The 23,283-nt window shown below is 28.0% G+C and overlaps 1 protein-coding gene and 1 long non-coding RNA gene across 6 annotated transcripts; one reads left to right on the top strand and one right to left on the bottom strand.

Annotated features, from left to right (window-relative positions):
- On the top strand, positions 1 to 3,853 carry LOC122503712. Its single transcript, XR_006301775.1, has 4 exons — positions 1 to 1,336; positions 2,347 to 2,407; positions 3,298 to 3,442; positions 3,721 to 3,853. It is a non-coding gene; the product is annotated as an uncharacterized LOC122503712 (long non-coding RNA).
- Positions 3,695 to 22,219, bottom strand: LOC122503707 (4-coumarate--CoA ligase 1-like). 5 transcript variants are annotated; one of them, XM_043614358.1, is made up of 10 exons: positions 22,073 to 22,206; positions 21,955 to 21,985; positions 21,092 to 21,279; positions 7,111 to 7,239; positions 6,482 to 6,689; positions 5,892 to 6,373; positions 5,488 to 5,665; positions 5,087 to 5,311; positions 4,626 to 4,855; positions 3,695 to 4,355 (listed from the first exon to the last, which is right to left on the bottom strand). In XM_043614358.1, exons 3-10 carry the CDS (start codon positions 21,092 to 21,094, stop codon positions 4,197 to 4,199), a joined length of 1,614 nt encoding a protein of 537 aa, XP_043470293.1. In that variant the 5' UTR covers positions 21,095 to 21,279; positions 21,955 to 21,985; positions 22,073 to 22,206; the 3' UTR covers positions 3,695 to 4,196. The 5 variants fall into 5 exon arrangements, with proteins under 5 accessions (XP_043470293.1, XP_043470292.1, XP_043470290.1 ...); XM_043614357.1 differs by lacking the exon at positions 21,955 to 21,985 and having other exon boundaries at positions 21,092 to 21,347; positions 22,073 to 22,209; XM_043614355.1 differs by lacking the exon at positions 21,955 to 21,985 and having other exon boundaries at positions 21,092 to 21,489; positions 22,073 to 22,191.
- Between the last annotated feature and the right edge of the window lie 1,064 nt (positions 22,220 to 23,283).

Below are 23,283 nucleotides of genomic sequence, written 5' to 3'. Positions count from 1 at the left end.
TATGTATAGAAAATTATAATTAAAGAATATTTGTTGTTAAAGTTTAAATTTTTGTTGAAATATGTTGCACGTTTTCAAGTTAATTTAGAATTCATTGCTCAAGCAAAAATTTGTATAGTTTTTTCTTCCATCCTTCGATTTTCTCCAGCATCATTGTCGGAAGAAAAGGAATTGAAATGAAAGTCCATTTTTTGTCCTATTAGATCGCCTATTTTATTCGGAAACCATTGAATTTTTGGATTCATCATCACTGCATTGAAAGTTTTTGTAAATATATTTATATGACTCAAAAAAGGTGGCACTTGGTGTTTTTGATCGTACGTCATAATAGTAATGTCCAAATACTCGCGTAGCTCAAAAGAATGCAAGGTACTATAAAGATACTCATGCACAGGAAAAAAAAAGTCTGACTCCGTTTACACCTTAAATTCAGCCCATGTATTTCACATAAGTCTGTCCTTGTTTAACGGGGCTGACTCCGTTTACATCATAAATTCAGCCTCAAAAAGAGGCTGAAAGTAAAACTTTTTTTTTAGTGTGTGACTTGCACTGAAAGAATTCATAATTAAACATCTCGGAAGTGCCAATTTTGTTTCGTAATTTATCTGACGAAGGTGTTTTGATATTGAAACCATCGTGATAGATAGATTTTGTTAATACATGTTGTCTGACTTTAAAGATTTTTCTACTATTTGGTCTGATTTAATGGATTTTGTACTTAAATAACCATTGTCTGACTATTGATATACTTTTCTACTGAAAAAATATTGAAATAGACGAATCTGCAATACCGACCATTCATATGGTAACATAGAAGTTCTACAATTGCAATGTAGGGGCGATGACTTTAGTGGCGACGCCATAACTGAAGAAAGTCATTTCGTTCGCACTTGAATTAATTATGAATGTTTTGTAATAATAAATAAGTTTTGTTTTATCCGAATAATTAATATTATATAAAAGATAAGTAAGAAATTATAGAAAAAATAATTATATTTTGACAAAACGCAACATGTCAAAAATCAACAATGAAAACAATATTTTTGTCAAATATTGACTATTAAATACAGAATCGTGTAATACATTACATCGTTACAATTATAAATACGATATTCTTGCATGACTGCAATTAGTTTGACATGAAAGATTAATGTTTCGCCGCAGAATAATATAGAGCTGCAATCGTCAGAGCCGCAAGATGTATACCTAACCTCAAAATTGTCAAAATGAATATACATTTTGTTTTCAGAAAATAAAATTCTACCAATGGTCTGTATTCTTAGACAAAAAATAGTTGTCACGCATCGTGTTTACATATTTCTTCTCGAACTATCAGGTAAATATTTATACATTAAAAAAAATTTGTAATTTTTATTTATTTTCTACGCTAAGAACTAAAGTATTTTACAAAAGTTTTTTCTATATATACTTATTGTTTAATAGTGGTAAAATTTGACAAAAATCCGATGGTTTTCCGTTAAGAAAGAGCGTGGAAGTCATATGTACATTGTACACTAGCTTTAATTGTTTGCTATAAATTTTTTGTACATTGTTTTTTTTAATTTCTGACAAAAAATACTTTGCATAACCAAAAGTTGTTTATCTATCAACATTTACATTTTTTGTCAGTCACAATATTTTTAATAAACAAATAAAAATAAATGAATAAAGAAAAAAACTATTTTTATAAATTAAATAATTTAAAATGGATTATTTTTCGTTCTTTTATACCGAAATTTTTTGTAATTCATCTCTAATAATTTTGTAATTCTTCAACTGAACACAAGGAAATCTGAAGTAGAAATAACAGTATCACTCCTTCCTTGCAATTATTTTGCCCTAATAATTTTTAATTATCTCAATAATAATTGAGATTACAAAAATTTTTTACAAATATTCTGTCATTTGTTGACATGAACATGAATCCGATATATAAGATATATAAGAGATTTTACAAAAGTTTAATGTGTACTCGTTTAATGGAGAAATATATCTTGATGTCATTGTAAACATATATATTGTGTTTTGTTGAAGAAAGAGCAGAGGTGTTAAAGCCAGTGTTTATTTTTTTTAATTAAAAGTTAATAGTTTTTTTCAAGTTTTTGTCATAAATTTACTGTCGAAAGAATTTTAGGTAGTAATTACTTTCAGTTCTCGATTTTTTTGTCGAAAGTATGTTTTACATAACCAAAAAATTGATGATTATTTTTAACAACATTTTCTCAAGATGAAGCTTACTAAATAATTTTGTTTCTAAAAAATGTGTAGATTTTACCATATTTCATTGTGAATTTATGAATAAATAATTAATTATTAATTGCATGATTAATATTTCTACTTTTTCAGATTCCTCCTCCTCTGTGACTCCTGTGAATATTGAGTGATGCAGACAATTTTGATGTAACAGGTAATTTATATTACTTACATAAATTTTTACTTGTTAAATGGTGATTGCTTATTTTTCAATTAAGATAAAATATTGGTAATTTATCAAATGTACTGAAAAACATAACCTACAGTTGACAATCATTATTGCAATTAATTTTCATAACTTTTGTTGACTTTGTTTATTAGGATAGGACTGAACTTTAGGTTAGGTCATAAAAGTATAAATTATTTTTATAGAGACAGGTCAAAAAATCCTATTAATTTTGTATTTTCATTACAAAACAAACTTTGAATAAAGTAAAAAAATTTATTATCGTGCCTGATGTGTTCAACAAGCAACTTGTCAAAATGAATCTAACAATTAGGTGTTTCATTCGTACAAGATAATTATTTTTATTATTTTATTTATTTAAAATGGAAATATGATTAAATCTAAAAAATTAAAAATAAAGTTGAAGTTTTTAAAAAATATTTTTTATTAGTTATCTAATTTTCTCATTAGTTAATATAATTTATAATAATTGCAGATCACTTTATATTATAATTGTAACTAAAAAAAAACGTTTTATAAATATTGTAATTGATTGTAGATTATAAATAATAATTTGCTTTCATTAAACTTTGTCAAAATATGGAACTAAGAAATTCTAATATTTTTCGAAGTTATATTAAAAAAATGTTTTAATTTTATTAGAACATTTATTTATAATTATTATTATATACTAAAGTTAAAATATTTTAATTAGTTTAAAAATATTTTTCAAATTATTCTTCTTTCCGTCATTTTAATTCATGATTATATTTTTTTCTCTTTTATGATTATCAGTTCACGAAAGTTTTCAATATTTACTTTACACTGCGATTTTTTTTAAATAACCATATTTACCATTTTTTAATTATTCTCAATAGAAACCTGGGAAATTTTATGGATCGAATATAATAAGGACAACTTAGAAATATTAAACTGGAGGAACCACGATATTCATTATCATTTACCGGACAAAGATCTTCGAGAGTTGTCCATTTTTCAACAGGAATCGAAACCCAACGACCGGTGAGTCCATTTTTCTTTTCTTTCGTTACAGGGTTGCCACAGGACAGGAGATTCAGAAAAAAGTCAAATTTTTAAAATTCATAAAAAAAATTCTTAATTTCGGTGATGAGTCCAAAAATGAGGATCAAATTGAAAATTGATTCGAATTTTAGCCATCAATTTCATCCACTTTAGTATCAATTTGATACAAGAAAACCGTGTTTCTTTAAAAATAAAGAGTATACTTTTTAAAAGTATAATTAAAAATTCTAATTTTTAAAACTTGTTTTATTTTTCAGTTCGTTTTTGTTAATTCAACAATGTAAAAAAACTGGAAGGACATTTTTGGTGAAAAGTGATTCCTGGATATTGACTTATATTCAATTTTATTGTTTTCTACAGGAAGTGCGATGATACCGGAACCATCGCCCAACGACTGGTGAGTCCGTTTTCTGTAATATAGTTTTAAATATTTTAATCCCTGTTTGAGTTCTTTCTTTACTTCTTTCTTCAGGGATTAATTTTTGAATTGATTAATTTATCAGATATTTTTTCAACGTATAATTTTTGCAATACTTTTTTCATATTCCTGTATTAAGAAAATCATTTATTTATTGAAATGAATTATAAAAACTAATTTTAAAAAATAAGGGGAGGGAATCATAACAACATAGTGACGCAATTTACGATAGTTAATTTTTTTTAGTATTTATACGATTCCGCATTCAAGAAACGAATGTTAATCGTCCCAGAATTCGCACTTGTCCGATTTTTTTTATTCATGCGCATAAACTTTTGCCATTTTCTTCAGTTTCACTCTGTCAATTTTTCCATTTGCTGTTTCTGGCAGTTTGTCTAAAAATTTTATTCCACCATGTAGTTTTCTCTCTTCACCAAGAACTGAGGCCATTTTTAAAATTTCCTCTTCTGATATCTGCAATAAAAAAATTATGAATGTATAATTTTGGGATAAATAGTTTTCTTTTGTTATTTCAACTTTTGTTATTTCAACACAACCAAAAAATATTTTGTCTACACAAAAGATGTTCGAAGGTAATCAAAATTCAAAAAATGATTTCTTTGTTTTAATTCGATTTCTTCTGAAAAAATTTTAGGATTTTTCCAGATATGTTGGGTGTTTGAAATATTTAGTGGTATGCGATAGATTAAATAATAATTACATATAATATTGCAATTTAATTACTTTAACATTATCTACTGTTGAAATGAATGCCATTGGATGTTCAACATCTATTGAATGAGGAACTGGTACCACTGCAACCTGAAATACGTTTGGGTGCTTCAGAAGATGATTTTCGATTTCCGCAGGATAAATGCTTTCACTCCTATACTTTATCACTTCTTTTAATCGATCAACAAGAAATATATTTCCGTCTTTATCATAATATCCAAAGTCCCCAGTGTGAAACCAACCTGAATTAAACATAACTTATTATTACATTTGAAAATTATTATTTGACAATATAAATATTTTCAAAAATCACTGACTGTTGTAAAAAGCGAAAACAAAATTAAACATTAGGAATCTTTATAATTTATTTTTTGATACATTACGGAATATTAAAAAAACAAAATTTTAAATATAAAAAAATAAATTTCGTTACTTTGAAAGTTCAGAACTTTAGGATTGTTTGATAGTATTACCATCTTTATCAATAGCTTCTGCCGTAGCTTCTGGGTTGTTATAATATTTGTCCATAATGCACTCTTGCTTAAAATATATTTCTCCTCTTTCATTTGGTCCTAGAATTTGTTTGGTATTCGCATCAACTATTTTCATTTCTAAATCATAACATATTACACCACAAGAATTATGATTTTTATGACCCTTATTTTGGAGAGTGCCAATTGTTGCTATTTCGGTAAGACCTACAATAGAATTAAATTGTAGTAAATACATCAGCAATTTTAATTAAGTCTAAAATAATAATTTTAGTTTTGCTATTTTTTGTTATAAAGATGTTTTCAGTGAAATCTCTCTTGTAGTGTCTTTGACTTTTTCTCTTCTTCCGAAAACATACTATTAAGTGCAAAAATCTACATACCGTAACTTTGGAATGTTTCTCCATTTTTTAAGAAGGTACTAATTTTCTTTGTACTATCAGCAAGGACTTGAGAACCTCCTGCTACAAGAATTTCCACTGAAGAAAAATCATATTTTTCTAGTAAATTTGACTTATTAAGTTCGTTTAGATATGCAGATTTGAAGAATACAAATTGAACCTAAATAATAGAAAGAATTTGAAGTTCTTCTTCAGATGAGTTGAAATTTACCACTTTCAATTTTTTATTTATTCGTAAAACATTTTGAAAAAATAATCCTACCGTGGATAATAATGAGAAAAGTTATAGAATTATTCAAGTAGGTACGAGTATGGGCAACAGTGGTAAAGTGTTGGTAAAATAAAAGCTAAAAGTTTTTCGGATTCAGATGAAAGAAAATTTAAACCTTATATTGTTGGATAGCTTCACAAATTTCGTCACATGTTGGATTGTTCATGATAATTGATTCGTAGGCATTCAATAAACTGTACATATAAGTCAGAATACCCGTCATCCAGAATATTGATGTAATCTCCATTACGACATATTTCTTTCTAATTCCAAAGTCTTTGCTGAATCTGTACATATTGTAGTGTAGCGAACGATACGAGTGTTGTATACCTTTAGGCAAACCACTGCTTCCCGAAGAGAATACCAATAAGGCACTGTCTTCATGCCTTACTGGATAACACTGAAAGTTATCAATCTCTTCAGCACTCCAGTCTTTAATAATATCATCAAAAGATTCGAAGCCTGGTAATTTTCCAAAAACGACAATTTTCGTGTTGACATTTTCTTGTTGAAAAACTTCTTTTAACATTTTTGCTGCATTTTCATTTGCGAATACGATCTTCGGTTTTGTTAGATTCACATAATGTACAGCCACTTCTGAAAATAATTTTTGTTTCTATTTTGTAAAATTTATTGTTATCGTTGGACTGTGTTTGAATAAATAATTTGTGAATATTAAGTATAATTAATGACTAAAAAGTTTACCGGGCGTCCAGTTGCAAAACCAAGGATTGATATTTGCTCCGATGAAGAAACCTCCACATAGAGGGACTATAGTTCTAATGTGATTATCAGAGCAGATTGATATTATATCACCTGCTTTAATTCCCTCCTTTTTTAGCCATAACGCACAGCGAATGGAGTAATCTTTTAATTCTTGATATGTCCAAGTTTCTCCTGTCTTTGTATCGATCTGTGATTAAAAAATTTATAACATAGTAGAAATTCTTTAGGATCGTTCTAGAAAAATTTACCTTCTCCTTCCCTCGATTTTTTTCTCTTTTACAGTAAAAAGTAAATCTTAATTTAAGATGAGTCTTAAATTCAGCACTGTCTTCTTCAATGTTAAATCCTCGAAAATGAATTTTGTAAATTCAGCATTGACTGCCTTACAGATGTTGCATCTTAATTTATGACTGCCTTACTGTCTTAAAATAAGACTTTCGTTTTACTGTGTCCTATCGTTCTAATTAAGGAAAAATAGAGAAAGAAAATGGAGGTAAGAAGTAGATAACCACCAGATGGCATATTGAATTTTAGCCAATCCCAATAGAACTTTTTCAACTGGGTTGGTTGCTAATTTTTCTTTTTTAATTTAGTAAAGTTCTCCTTACTTGAGCAATCGATTCTGAATTGTTTTTAAATTTTTCCAACATTACTTCATTCAGTCGTAGGTCAGTTGGTAATGGAGGCAACTTTTCACCCTTTATGATGTTATTCTCAATTGTAAATGATCGATTTTCCTAAAAAAAACAATAATGTTTTATTTATTAAATAACATTTATTAATTAATATTTTATTAATTAGCACTTGAAATAAGTTTTTATTTGCGTTGAATACGATTTTTATTTATAACAAATAATTTAGTAATCTCTGAGACAAATAATTTTCATTTATCTCAAATTATTATATTATTATTATTATAAATTATAATACCATATATGTTTTATACAAACTTTTTCTCTGGGCGAGAAAATTTTCTTTTTGAATTTTAGAAAAATAATACCTAGTTATGTAAAATTTAGATTTAAGAATTTTGAGGACACTAAAGTTCTGAACGTTCAAATGAACGAAATTTTTTTTTTTTAATTTCCCGATTTTTTTTCAATAATCTTATTCAAAATAGTAAATAAAACAAATATCCATTACAAAATTACAGAAATTTTATTATTAGGGGTGGAAAACATCCCCTATGCAAATAACACATATAAGTAATAATTCAAATCGCTATTTACTGTTCGCCTTTTTGGATAAAAATATTTTTAAAAATTCCCAAAAAATATACCAAGTCATTTCCACTTTGTTAGATGCGGCGCGCGAACCCCCAAAAACCACCCTTAATTAATTAATATTCTCAATGGCCATAAACAGCTATTTACTGTTCACCTTTTTGGATAAAAATATTTTTAAAAATTCCCTAAAAATATACCAAGTCATTTCCACTTTGTTAGATGCGGCGCGCGAACCCCCAAAAACCACCCTTAATTAATTAATTTTCATTATGGTCATAAACAGCTATTTACTGTTCGCCTTTTTGGCCAGAAATATTTTTAAAAATTCCCTAAAAATATACCAAGTCATTTCCACTTTGTAAGATGCGGCGCGCGAACCCCCAAAAACCACCCTTAATTAATTAATATTCTCAATGGCCATAAACAGCTATTTACTGTTCGCCTTTTTTTATGAAAATATTTTTGAAAATTCCCTAAAAATATACCAAGTCATTTCCACTTTGTTAGATGCGGCGCGCGAACCCCCAAAAACCACCCTTAATTAATTAATATTCTCAATGGCCATAAACAGCTATTTACTGTTCGCCTTTTTTTATTAAAATAAATGACTTGGTATATTTTTAGGGAATTTTTAAAAATATTTCTGGCCAAAAAGGCGAACAGTAAATAGCTGTTTATGGCCATTGAGAATATTAATTAATTAAGGGTGGTTTTTGGGGGTTCGCGCGCCGCATCTAACAAAGTGTAAAAGACTTGGTATATTTTTAGGGAATTTTTAAAAATATTTTTATCCAAAAAGGCGAACAGTAAATAGCGCGAACCCCCAAAAACCACCCTTAATTAATTAATATTCTCAATGGCCATAAACAGCTATTTACTGTTCGCCTTTTTGGCCAGAAATATTTTTAAAAATTCCCTAAAAATATACCAAGTCATTTCCACTTTGTAAGATGCGGCGCGCGAACCCTCAAAAACCACCCTTAATTAATTATTATTTATAATGGCCATAAGTAGCTATTTACTGTTCGCCTTTTTGGCCAGAAATATTTTTAAAAATTCCCTAAAAATATACCAAGTCATTTCCACTTTGTTAGATGCGGCGCGCGAACTTCCAAAAACCACCCTTAATTAATTAATATTCTCAATGGCCATAAACATCTATTTACTGTTCGCCTTTTTGGCCAGAAATATTTTTAAAAATTCCCTAAAAATATACCAAGTCATTTCCACTTTGTTAGATGCGGCGCGCGAACCCCCAAAAACCACCCTTAATTAATTAATTTTCATTATGGTCATAAACATCTATTTACTGTTCGCCTTTTTGGATAAAAATATTTTTAAAAATTCCCTAAAAATATACCAAGTCATTTCCACTTTGTTAGATGCGGCGCGCGAACCCCTAGTAACCACCCTTAATTAATTAATGTACATAAGTCCCCCAAATCGCTATTTTATGTTTGCCTTTTTTTATAATACTGTTTTTAAAAATTGCCTAAAAACATACCATGTCATTACCAATTAGTTAAATGCATCGCTCGCACCTCCTTAAACCACTCTTAATTAATTAATATACATGAAGGCCCCAAATATATAGGGGAGACTGTGGCGAAAAGTTAAATTTTGCATAAATGATTTTTTTTTGGCAATATAATCCGCTTAGATGCAAATATTTGTATATCAATATTGTAGGGCAACTTGTCCCCTACAACTTTCAATAAAAAAGTTCCTGATATTTTTGCAAAAAATACATGTTTTGTCCTTTTTTGAAAATTTTGTTTTTTTTAACTTTTCGCCCCATGCTGGGGCGAAAAGTTAAATTCTATTTTTAGCCTACTAAAACTATTTTCTGATAGGTGTTAAGTAGTAGATAAGTTAAAGTAAACGTAAACAAGTAACTTAGTAAATAAAAGATCTTTGTTTATTTAACAAAAGCTTTAGAATAGTTGTAAAGTGAAAAAATTGAAATTTCAAAAAAAAAAAAAATTTTTTGGTTTATTTCATGTGAACGGTCTTGTTTTTTGACAGAGTACTTGCCCAATGTTAAATAAATAATTTTTAAACAAATAAACCCAAAAAATAAAAAAAAATTAAGAAAAATTTTTTAATAACATGTAAAAATACATTTAACTTTTCGCCCCAGGGTGCGTTTTTGGCATTAAAAACAAATATAAAAAATCTGACTAGAGATATTTAGCAAATACCTTCAGGTATCTCTTCAGGGGACCTAAATAATGAAGTAAAAAAATCGCGGTGAGGATAAATGCAAAAAATATACTTAAAAGTTGATATTTTCTTTTTCGAAAAAATTTTCAAAAGTAGGTTGAAAAAAAACATTCAATATAGACACCACAAAAATTAACAGAATTGCACACAACTCCGGACAAGTATTTAGGGTGATAACACCCTTCTATAATTAAAATTGCAATGCTCTAACTATTCCCGTTCGAAAGATAATGAATTTTAACGGTTTTGGCAGTTTAAAATTCAGTTATCAAAAAAAATGTTTAAAAATGTTTTAAAAAATGTTTAAAATTCAGTTTTCCCCAGTCTCCCCTATATTTTATATATCCGCCATTTTGAATTTTTAAAATTGGACTTCAGATTCGTGATCAGCGACCTCTAAAACCTCCGAGTATGAAATTTCAAGCTGATCTAAACACTGTCAACAATTTCGTACTTTCGAATCTAATTTTGAAAAAAAATTTGAACTTTAAACTCCATTTTTGAGCAGCCATTTTAATTTTTAATTTTCTTTATAGTTCTATCTTCTAGGTTATATATCTATGTCACGTTATTTGTAACATTTAGAAATATTTTTCTGCTATTTTATAGTAAAAAAAATTGAAAATTAAACAAAAATTGGAAAAAATCTGACTTTTTTTATAAAAAAACATTAATAACATTTTTGTTTATAAATTTTTGACTTTTTTTAAGGACATTCAATGGAGCGCATATAAAAACATAAGAAATGATGATTCGTGAATTTTTCTATTGATTTTTAAGTACCGAAATAAGTCCTCAAACTTTATGCCAAAATTTTGTCCATTTGGGCGTTAAAGGGTTAAGCATACAAACTAATTTCAATTAAACAAAATCAGTTAAAATTATTTTTCTACTTAAATGAAGTACAATGTTTTCTCAGTGCAGTATAATAAATATTATAATAAATATTAAAATAGATTTTTTATTTTAAAATGTAGAAAAAACAAGAGAATCGTTCTGGAATATCACTATTATCTAGTGAAAAATCATTTTTCAAAAAATGATAATATCAAAAAAATTGTCAATAAAAATTATCATCCAGAAATTCTGCTGCCCAAAGTAAAAACCTATAGAAAGTCGCATTTGCCATAAGGTTCAAAATCGCTTACCGTTCAAGCGACTTTCGCCACAACGGCAAATGCGACTTACTGGGTTTTTACTTTGAGCAGTAGAATTATATTAAAATATTTTTTAATAATGCGATTTATCTAAATTTTTTATTCAGGGTGGTCACATGTCAGTTAAGTCAGGAAAATGTCAGGAAAAAAAGTTTTGTGGGGAAAATTTATAAAATTAAGACTTTTCCGTCTTATTCTTAAAAATTGCGACTTTTTCTATTTTTAATCTAAAACAAAAATATAAAATATCATTTTTCATAACGCGGTGCAAAAAAGGGCACTTTTTTGCACCTTGTTATGAAAAATATCGTTCGTAACTAGTGCTAGCAGTTGCCAATTTTTGAACGAGCACTTTTTTGGAACAAACTGTAGGCGAAGCGAAGCTTCGCTCGTTCAAAAATTCACAACTGCTCGCACTCGTTACGAAATATACTAATTTTAGTATTAAATGTAACTCATTTCTATTTTTACGTTGCGAAAAACATATTATAAACAAATTTTTTTCATATTTAAATTTTCGAAATATATCTTCAATTAATAAGATTTTGAATAATTGGAATATTATAAAATTTAATCGAAACTAATTAATTTGTTTCAAGATATTTTGTTAGAACAATTTTTGAAAGTCAACTTTTGAAGAATTTTAACTGCAAATTTTCAAAATAATTGAATTATTAAAAATTTTAATGAAAAATCTTTAAACGTAAATTTAAAAATGAAAATTACACGGAGTGAAAATTTATGACACATAAATATACCATATCATATACCCATATCATATATATTTTGTAAAAGTTTTTTCAGTTTAGGGAAAAAGTGCACCAAACCGAAATATTGGTATCAAAAATAATAAACAGTGAAAGAAATAATTTGAAATTTAGTAAAGTTAGATTAAAATTCTTGATTTTTGATATTATTATACTAAATTTCATATTATTCCTTTTACTGTTTAGTATTTTTTATACCAAAATTTCGGTTTGGTGCACTTTTTCCCTAAATTGAGAAGCACCAAAATTTAATATAATTTTCTTTCCGTGTAGCTTCTAACTGTTTAAAATTCAGTATCTTTAGTGATTAATTACGCATATTTCCGTAAATCCAAATAAATTACAAAAAAGGAATAACATTTTAGAATTATTTTTAATCATTTTGGAGAACATGTTCAAAATATTTCATTAAAATTCATGAAACAATTAAGGGAACGTTCATAAAATACGTAGCACGTCTAGGGTTAGGGGGGTCAAGCAATTGTCTACCATAAGAGGAAAAAATGGCGCTAATACATGTAATTTCGTCTACAGGGCCGGAGGGGGGGGGGTAAAATTTTCCAAAAATTGGTCTACGTAGTTTATGAACGTTCCCTAATTAGTTTTTTTTTTAAAATACAAAAAATCTTTTAAGAAATTCAATTGTTTTCGAAAAATTACATTAAAATATTTTTAAAAACTACTTCATTCTTAGAATTTCTTTAACATATTTTTTTAAAATTTAATTATCTTTGAATAAGGCAAATAAAAATTTAAAATTTTTAGACTTATTAAAATTTCGGAAAAATTATAGTTATTTTTATGATTCGAATTCTTTAAACATTTGACTATTTTTGTTTTTTGAAAATATTATACCTTAATAAACAACAAAAAAAACATGAACACTTACAAATTATTATAAAGCATTGAATTTTCGTTAGTATATAATTAATTCATTTCTCAAAGAACTTTTCAAAATTATTTAAATTATTTTTTTTTTAAAATTATTATTTTTTGAAGAATGATTTTTCACTAAATAAGAGTAATATTCCTAAACGATTCCCTTGTTTCTTCTAATCTTTAAAATAAAAAAACTTAATTTTTAATATTTTTAATACTGCATGAAAACGATAGAGAAATTTTTAATATTTCAGACCTTAAATATGATTCAACGATAATAAAAAATAATTTATTTTCTTTCTTGATTTTCATCTAACAAAAGTGAATCGTTCTAGAGAATCACCCTTATCAAATAAAAAATGTTCAAAAATGAAACTATCAAATGAATATCAATAAAAATTATATTGACATTTTTTTGAATAATGCTATATCAATATCTCTAAATTTATTATTATAATTAAATAAAAATAAATTATTATTAATACTTTAAAATTGAAAATTTACGAAAATATAAATTTTAGAACCAATAATTACAACAGAATTTTTTTCAAAGAGTTGCAGTTTGTCGCGCTATCGATGTGAGGGCTGATTGTCCAAAATATAATTTCGCTGTCTCCTTCCGATTTTCGTTCGTTGTGCTGGGCAATGCATGCAGCGAGGTTTTAAATCTCAAGGTGAACCGAGCTTTGCCGAACGCACCCGAGCTAGGACCCTATAGGAAAGCCACTCAAGTTCGCAGAGAGAACGGGCGACCCGACGTTGAGTGTATTGTATAGAAGATTTACTTCGGGTGTGTTCGGCATAGCTCGGCTTATTAATGAATTTAAAGACTCGCTGCAATGCCTGAGCGCGGAAAGAAAGTCAAAAAATTTAATGCTCCTCTCGAAATACAGACTTCGAATTCAGTAAAACATAACTGAAAAACCAGTTAAACTTGAATAATTGAATCAATAAATTGTATTTAAAAATTATAAACCTGTTTGATTATTCCAAAATTAAGATAAGATTAGATTCGAAGAAAATGTGTTTAGAAAAGTTTGAATTTTATTTTTTATTAAACAGATTTGCTTGTGTGATTAATTTGAGAATTTAGAATTTTTTTCGATTTTTTCATGTTTTTTGGCATTTTAAGGGTTGAAAAAATCGTGTTCCCCTATTTCGATGGGGTTAATATTTTTTTTCCGTCTTTCTGGATCATAATGATCCAAAATATACAATAAAATTTTGGGTATCGAGCAAAAGTAGAGAATTTAGAATTTTTTTTTATTTTTTCTTCTTTACTTTAATATTTTGAGGGATGAAAAACTCTTGTTCCCCTATCGCTATGGGGCTGGTATTTTTCTCTTGTCTTTCTAGATCAAAATCTTGGTAAAACAGTTATAAAATTTTGGGTATCGAGAAAATTTTGTATCTTTGGAATTTTTTAATAATATTTTTTTGATTTTTGGCATTTTAAGGGCTCAAAAATTTATATTCCCCTATCTCGATAGGGCTTATATTTTTTTCTAGCATTTATGTATTATAATCTTTAAAAAACTGTAATAAAATTTTGGGTATCGATAAAATTTCTAGTCTTTGGAATATTTTTTTTTACTATTTTTTTGGGGTTGAAAAGTTTGAGAAGTAATTTTTTCTAACTATTTTGAATATTCTTAGTTTTCTATAATTTTGTGGCTTTTTTCGCCTTATTTTAATAACGTGCAATGTTATTTGAGGAGAACGAAATTTTCGACGCCGAGCGTCGAAGCCAACTTCATGGAGATGCATTAAGTTAGAAAACAAACAATCCTATATGTTAAATGTTAAAGAAAACGGACTTTAATACATATTTCTCTACTAAAAGTAAATGAGATGAAATAAAATAACAAATTTCCTAAATTTTGAATATCTGCACTAAATAATTACTTTAAAATTGTTTTAATTTCAAATTTTTTATAAAACCTGTTATTAACATTTGTAATAATTATTTTCATAATTTTCAATTTAAATTTAAAAAAAATTAATTAGGTTTTTAAATTCCTAAATTTTTTTTAATTATTACTCTAAAATTTTTAAATAAATTTTAAGTCAATTATTTTAATATTTTTAATCAAATAATATATATTTCAAAAATTTTCAACAATAATTTTTAATATATTTTTAAATAAAAGAAAAGTTTATGAAGATTTTTATTAGAAAAGCATTTTATTGAACCGAGTTGGTACTGAGAGAATGCAGCGACTTTAAAAACCTGAAGCTGAGCCAAGCTTTGCCGAACGCACTCAAGTTATATTGTGTCCTGTTTCGAGTATATTCGGCAAATCTCGTCTTCTGTCGGCTTCAACACCTCGACTCATTCACATATACCGCGAAGTGAAAGGAGAATCGTCAGCGCTTTCAACAATCAACGTGTGCCGCAAGGTGGGGGAAGGCTACATTCTCTCGATTCCTTCACGGGACTTTCTTGAGCATCGTGCCTCTCGAAGTCTCGACAAAATCAAGTCTCCCCACTCCGCTCTGTTCCCAGCTGTTGTGTCAGACAGCGGCGGCAAACGGCTCCCACTCTCGCGGTCAAATTGCTTCTTCAGGGCTCGGATCGTCTTTAAAACTCAAAAAAAAGTCGCTTTAGTCGTATAAATTTACAACAAAAGTCACAAAAAGTCGCATAAAATTTCCAAAAAAAGTCGGAAAAAAGTCGCTTGAAATTTTAGAAAAAACGACAAAAAGGAAATACGAAATTGTCAAAATTGTAAAAAAAAAACCACATTTCTCGACAACAGATACATTAATATCAAATAATGATCAATAAAATTTTTAAAAATTAAATAAAATTCATAGCAAAATTTTAATTAGGTATTTTTAACATTTTTTTAAAAAATTCTCTTTAAAATGTCAATTATTTTTATAAATAATAAAATTCATCTCCGAAATTCAATTATTTGACAAAAATTTTAATGAATTTCTTGTCAAAGTTTCAATTATCTTTATAAATAATAAAATTCTTCTCTGAAATTCAATTATTTTCAAAAGTAATAAAATTCTTCGCAAAAATTCAATTAATTTCACAAATTTGAAATAAAATACTTCTTATGAATTCAATTATTTTCAAATATTAATAAAAATATTTGTAATAATTCAATTATTTTCAAAACGTTTAAAAAAATTTTACGCAGAAATTCAATTATCTGCCAAAATTAATAAAATTATTCACAGGAATTCAATTATTTTTTTAAATTAAAATAAAATTCTTGACAAGAATATTCAATTATTTTTAAAAACTTTTAAATTCTTGTTAGTAATTTTTTTTTATAAATCAATAAAATTCTTCACAGGAATAATTGAATTATTTTCCAAAAATAATTGAACTCTTCGCATGACATCAATTATTTTCGAAAATTCATCAAATTTATCATAAGAATTCAATTATTTTCAATAAAATATTATATTACTAAAATTCTTCTAAAGAAATTCAATTATTTTGAAAAATTTTAATTAAATTAATGATAAGAATTGAATTGTTTTTAATACAAAATTTTTTTCGCGAAAGTTTAATTATTTTAAGGAATTTTAGTAAAATTCTTCGCAAAAATTTAATTATTTTCAAAATTAAATTGAATTTTTTACGGAAAATTAATTTTTTTCAAATATTAATAAAAATCTTTGCAAGAATTCAATTATTCTCCAAACTTTTAATAAAATTCTCCACAGAAATTCAATTATTTGCCAAAATTAATAAAATTAATCACATGAATTCAATTATTTTCAAAAGTAATAAAATTCTTTTCTGAAATTCAATTATTTGCAAAGAATTTTAATAAAATTCTTGTCAAATTTTCAATTATCTTTTTAAATAATATAATTTATCCTATAAATTCAATTATTTTCAAAAGTAATAAAATTCTTCGCAGAAATTAAATTATTTTCAATTTTTTTTTTAATTTCTCGTTAAAATTTTTATTATCTTCATAAATAATAAAATTCATACTGGAAATTTAATTATTTTCAAAAGTTGTGATCAAATTTTTTTGCAAAATTCAATTATCTTCAATAGTAAAAAAATTCTTCACAGAAATTCAATAATTTCAAAAAATTTTTTTAATTCTCTTCAAAATTTCAATTATCTTTGTAAATATCAACACTTTTCTGCAAAATTCAATTACTTACTAATGTTTTATAAATTTCTTCCCAATAATTCAATTATTTGCATAAAAAATAATTTTAAAAAATTTTTTTTATGAAGTCTTTTAATATAAATTAATGATTTTATCACTCGGTCATCTTTAATTATTATAAAACATGAAGACATCGATTGCTCCGAGTGGGGCAATCTAACAAAGTGGAAATGACTTGGTATATTTTTAGGGAATTTTTAAAAATATTTTTATCCAAAAAGGCGAACAGTAAATAGATGTTTATGACCATAATGAAAATTAATTAATTAAGGGTGGTTTTTGGGGGTTCGCGCGCCGCATCTAACAAAGTGGAAATGACTTGGTATATTTTTAGGGAATTTTTAAAAATATTTCTGGCCAAAAAGGCGAACAGTAAATAGATGTTTATGGCCATTGAGAATATTAATTAATTAAGGGTGGTTTTTGGGGGTTCGCGCGCCGCACCTAACAAAGTGGAAATGACTTGGTATATTTTTAGGGAATTTTTAAAAATATTTCTGGCCAAAAAGGCGAACAGTAAATAGCTGTATATGGCCATTGAGAATATTAATTAATTAAGGGTGGTTTTTGGGGGTTCGCGCGCCGCACCTAACAAAGTGGAAATGACTTGGTATATTTTTAGGGAATTTTTAAAAATATTTCTGGCCAAAAAGGCGAACAGTAAATAGCTGTATATGGCCATTGAGAATATTAATTAATTAAGGGTGGTTTTTGGGGGTTCGCGCGCCGCATCTTACAAAGTGGAAATGACTTGGTATATTTTTAGGGAATTTTTAAAAATATTTCTGGCCAAAAAGGCGAACAGTAAATAGATGTTTATGGCCATTGAGAATATTAATTAATTAAGGGTGGTTTTTGGAAGTTCGCGCGCCGCATCTAACAAAGTGGAAATGACTTGGTATATTTTTAGGGAATTTTTAAAAATATTTCTGGCCAAAAAGGCGAACAGTAAATAGCTACTTATGGCCATTATAAATAATAATTAATTAAGGGTGGTTTTTGAGGGTTCGCGCGCCGCATCTTACAAAGTGGAAATGACTTGGTATATTTTTAGGGAATTTTTAAAAATATTTTTGGCCAAAAAGGCGAACAGTAAATAGCTGTTTATGGCCATTGAGAATATTAATTAATTAAGGGTGGTTTTTGGAGGTTCGCGCGCCGCATCTAACAAAGTGGAAATGACTTGGTATATTTTTAGGGAATTTTCAAAAATATTTTCATAAAAAAAGGCGAACAGTAAATAGCTGTTTATGGCCATTGAGAATATTAATTAATTAAGGGTGGTTTTTGGGGGTTCGCGCGCCGCATCTAACAAAGTGGAAATGACTTGGTATATTTTTAGGGAATTTTTAAAAATATTTCTGGCCAAAAAGGCGAACAGTAAATAGCTGTTTATGGCCATTGAGAATATTAATTAATTAAGGGTGGTTTTTGGGGGTTCGCGCGCCGCATCTAACAAAGTGGAAATGACTTGGTATATTTTTAGGGAATTTTTAAAAATATTTCTGGCCAAAATGGCGAACAGTAAATAGCTGTTTATGGCCATTGAGAATATTAATTAATTAAGGGTGGTTTTTGGGGGTTCGCGCGCCGCATCTAACAAAGTGGAAATGACTTGGTATATTTTTAGGGAATTTTTAAAAATATTTCTGGCCAAAAAGGCGAACAGTAAATAGATGTTTATGGCCATTGAGAATATTAATTAATTAAGGGTGGTTTTTGGGGGTTCGCGCGCCGCATCTAACAAAGTGGAAATGACTTGGTATATTTTTAGGGAATTTTTAAAAATATTTCTGGCCAAAAAGGCGAACAGTAAATAGCTACTTATGGCTATTATAAATAATAATTAATTAAGGGTGGTTTTTGAGGGTTCGCGCGCCGCATCTTACAAAGTGGAAATGACTTGGTATATTTTTAGGGAATTTTTAAAAATATTTGTGGCCAAAAAGGCGAACAGTAAATAGCTTCTTATGGCCATTATAAATAATAATTAATTAAGGGTGGTTTTTGGGGGTTCGCGCGCCGCATCTTACAAAGTGGAAATGACTTGGTATATTTTTAGGGAATTTTTAAAAATATTTGTGGCCAAAAAGGCGAACAGTAAATAGCTACTTATGGCCATTATAAATAATAATTAATTAAGGGTGGTTTTTGGGGGTTCGCGCGCCGCATCTAACAAAGTGGAAATGACTTGGTATATTTTTAGGGAATTTTTAAAAATATTTCTGGCCAAAAAGGCGAACAGTAAATAGCTGTTTATGGCCATTGAGAATATTAATTAATTAAGGGTGGTTTTTGAGGGTTCGCGCGCCGCATCTAACAAACTGGAAATGACTTGGTATATTTTTAGGGAATTTTTAAAAATATTTCTGGCCAAAAAGGCGAACAGTAAATAGCTGTTTATGGCCATTGAGAATATTAATTAATTAAGGGTGGTTTTTGGGGGTTCGCGCGCCGCATCTAACAAAGTGGAAATGACTTGGTATATTTTTAGGGAATTTTTAAAAATATTTCTGGCCAAAAAGGCGAACAGTAAATAGCTGTTTATGGCCATTGAGAATATTAATTAATTAAGGGTGGTTTTTGGGGGTTCGCGCGCCGCATCTAACAAAGTGGAAATGACTTGGTATATTTTTAGGGAATTTTTAAAAATATTTCTGGCCAAAAAGGCGAACAGTAAATAGATGTTTATGGCCATTGAGAATATTAATTAATTAAGGGTGGTTTTTGGGGGTTCGCGCGCCGCATCTAACAAAGTGGAAATGACTTGGTATATTTTTAGGGAATTTTTAAAAATATTTCTGGCCAAAAAGGCGAACAGTAAATAGCTACTTATGGCTATTATAAATAATAATTAATTAAGGGTGGTTTTTGAGGGTTCGCGCGCCGCATCTTACAAAGTGGAAATGACTTGGTATATTTTTAGGGAATTTTCAAAAATATTTTCATAAAAAAAGGCGAACAGTAAATAGCTACTTATGGCCATTATAAATAATAATTAATTAAGGGTGGTTTTTGAGGGTTCGCGCGCCGCATCTTACAAAGTGGAAATGACTTGGTATATTTTTAGGGAATTTTTAAAAATATTTCTGGCCAAAAAGGCGAACAGTAAATAGCTACTTATGGCCATTATAAATAATAATTAATTAAGGGTGGTTTTTGAGGGTTCGCGCGCCGCATCTTACAAAGTGGAAATGACTTGGTATATTTTTATGGAATTTTTAAAAATATTTCTGGCCAAAAAGGCGAACAGTAAATAGCTTCTTATGGCCATTATAAATAATAATTAATTAAGGGTGGTTTTTGAGGGTTCGCGCGCCGCATCTTACAAAGTGGAAATGACTTGGTATATTTTTAGGGAATTTTTAAAAATATTTGTGGCCAAAAAGGCGAACAGTAAATAGCTACTTATGGCCATTATAAATAATAATTAATTAAGGGTGGTTTTTGGGGGTTCGCGCGCCGCATCTAACAAAGTGGAAATGACTTGGTATATTTTTAGGGAATTTTTAAAAATATTTCTGGCCAAAAAGGCGAACAGTAAATAGCTGTTTATGGCCATTGAGAATATTAATTAATTAAGGGTGGTTTTTGAGGGTTCGCGCGCCGCATCTAACAAAGTGGAAATGACTTGGTATATTTTTAGGGAATTTTTAAAAATATTTCTGGCCAAAAAGGCGAACAGTAAATAGCTGTTTATGGCCATTGAGAATATTAATTAATTAAGGGTGGTTTTTGGGGGTTCGCGCGCCGCATCTAACAAAGTGGAAATGACTTGGTATATTTTTAGGGAATTTTTAAAAATATTTTTATCCAAAAAGGCGAACAGTAAATAGCGATTTGAATTATTACTTATATGTGTTATTTGCATAGGGGATGTTTTCCACCCCTAATAATAAAATTTCTGTAATTTTGTAATGGATATTTGTTTTATTTACTATTTTGAATAAGATTATTGAAAAAAAATGGGGAAATTAAAAAAAAAAATTTCGTTCATTTGAACGTTCAGAACTTTAGTGTCCTGAATTTTGAGTGTTTGTTAAAAAGTTAAAAATATAAAGTTGTTATTATTTACAAGTTTGAAAAATATATTAATTTACTAGTTTTATAACTTTTTGTTTCAGTTAGTTTTGTGCAGTTTTGAATTTTAATGAAATATTTATTTAAAAAGTAGTAAATATCTTACCATTTTTATAATGATATTTTCTTGTATTTAGTGGTAAAAACAATATTCACATGGAGTTTTAAATGCCCGGTTAGTTAATTTCACTATAGTTTGCTCAGTTTATTAAACAGAGTTCAAATGTAATAATTACCGTTATTTATTGTCAACATTACAATAACTTGTTGCATTCAAAATATGTTTCAAAAATTCTTCAAACATTGCAATAAAAAAGAAAAACTGCACAACTTCTCGACAAGACAGAAAAAATAGTCATTGTCTGTTTGTACAGTGATTGATAATTATCCATGTAGGTAATAAAATGCACAAAATCGCATAATGTCAAAATAATAGGTTATACGGAGAGCGAAAAAGGCTACGATAAACGGTGATCCAAGTGTAGTGTAGTATGTAGTATCTGTCTGAGTGACTCAAACAGTAGCATTCAAGTCAACACAACTTGGGTCTCAAGTAAAATTGAAGGGCTACAGAAAATAAGGGGACGAACGCGTGGTTGAAAGGGATAATATCAGTCAGGTAGCAGCGAGCGGCTCAAGGCTTGTCACTGCTACCCGACTGGTAGTATCCCTTCCAAGCCTCGCGTTCGTCCCCTTATTTTATGTAGCCCTTCAATTTGCCTGGCAAACGCAAACTGTATTAAAAGTCTGATAACATCGGAAGATGACGTATAACGTTGATTTTTCCTATAAAGAATATATTGTAATTTAGATAAAATTTAATCTTACAGAATAATTAACAACTAAGAATCAAATTTGAAACACAAAATAAACACAAATTTCCAAGTATATTTCTGAATATAAAACGATGAAATTAAACGATCACTCCGGGTCAGGATTTAAAAACAAAAGTAAAAAATTTCTTTCTACTTTTCAACAAAACAGCTGTCCTCCTTAGGTACTAAAATTTAGTAAAAGGAAAATTCAATATAAATTATACATATTTTACGAAAGAGAAAATAACAAAATTATAAGTTGCAATTATTACCGGAAGAAAAATGAATTACAAAATAAGAAAAACCGCACATGATTTGCAAGATGAACGTTCTCGTTTAAACGAGTATGATTAAACACTGACTCAAAATATGCAGCGCAAAAATAATGTAAGTATGAAACGATGAAGATGAGGTGACTGACCCATTGCTAAACGGAAAACATATCAAGAGAAATGCCAAGGTTGATCGAAGTTGATAAAAAGTTACAAATGTTTTTTAATTATTGAGAAAGTGAATATATAATAGTTACTGAGATTTTGTGTGTCATCTTTTTTATCAATTTTGCGAATTGATAAGAATCATTTCAGACTTTTATACTAAACGATCATTATAATTAATCTTTTTGTCGAGAGAAAAAAAGTTATCAGTTTTTTTTATTTTTAGCTTTTATGACGATGTTATGACTCATTTTTTTATTTTCATTAGAAATGGTTAAAATATTGTAATTTTGTAATATTGGAATGTTATAGCTTTTATAAGGAAGATTGAAGTATTCTCATAAAAGTTTGGTAAAAAGACTTTCGGAAGCAATTAATATATAAGCCGTGATTGTTATTAATTTTATTATTTGAAATAGACAGAACAATTACGTTTAGTTTCGTGATGTATTTGTTAATTCAAATCTAAGGGGTAAGGGGCCGTCCATAAACCACGTGGACACATTTGGGGGGGTGAATCAAAAGTCCACGTTTGTCCACGAAGGAGAGGGGGGGTGTTAAAGCAAATGTCAACGTGGACATATAATCAAAGATATTTCCAAAAAAGATATCTTAAGCGTAATCAGGATGATCATAAGTTTCAGTTAATCAATTTCCCTGACAATTTACTGACATTAAAATTAATTTCCCTGACAAAATTCTTTTTACAAGAAAATATGAATGTTTACGGAAAATGAGTAAAATTTATGATTTTAATTATTTTTTAAAATGACAATTATAACCCTTCCTGAATTCAATTATTTTCTACAATTTCCAATTAAACCTTCGTCTCTGAATCAATTAATTTAAATAATTTTCCGAAAGTTCTTCTAAAATTCTGTTATATTTTAAAATTATTTTTGAATTTGATTGATAAATTTTAATTAAAAATTTCGAACATGATTGTCTCCTCTAAAATGTTAAAAATAATTTTAAAATGTTATTTTTTTGTATATATTTGAATTTTTGAAAATATGTAATTGAAAATATTGAATTTTAAAAAATTA

Source organism: Leptopilina heterotoma, unplaced genomic scaffold, assembly GCF_015476425.1.
Source record: "Leptopilina heterotoma isolate Lh14 unplaced genomic scaffold, ASM1547642v1 Lhet_27, whole genome shotgun sequence".
Classification (NCBI taxonomy): Eukaryota; Metazoa; Arthropoda; class Insecta; order Hymenoptera; family Figitidae; genus Leptopilina; species Leptopilina heterotoma.
This window is presented reverse-complemented; position numbering and strand designations above follow the sequence as displayed.

What these genes read in the sequence shown, in the direction of transcription:
- LOC122503707 (XM_043614357.1), bottom strand. An exon ending in AGAAACATTCCAAAGTTACG is followed by an intron (nt 5,312 to 5,487) that starts GTATGTAGATTT and finishes ATTCTATTGTAG; the next exon opens with GTCTTACCGAAATAGCAACA. An exon ending in CAACAGTAGATAATGTTAAA is followed by an intron (nt 4,356 to 4,625) that starts GTAATTAAATTG and finishes TTTTTATTGCAG; the next exon opens with ATATCAGAAGAGGAAATTTT.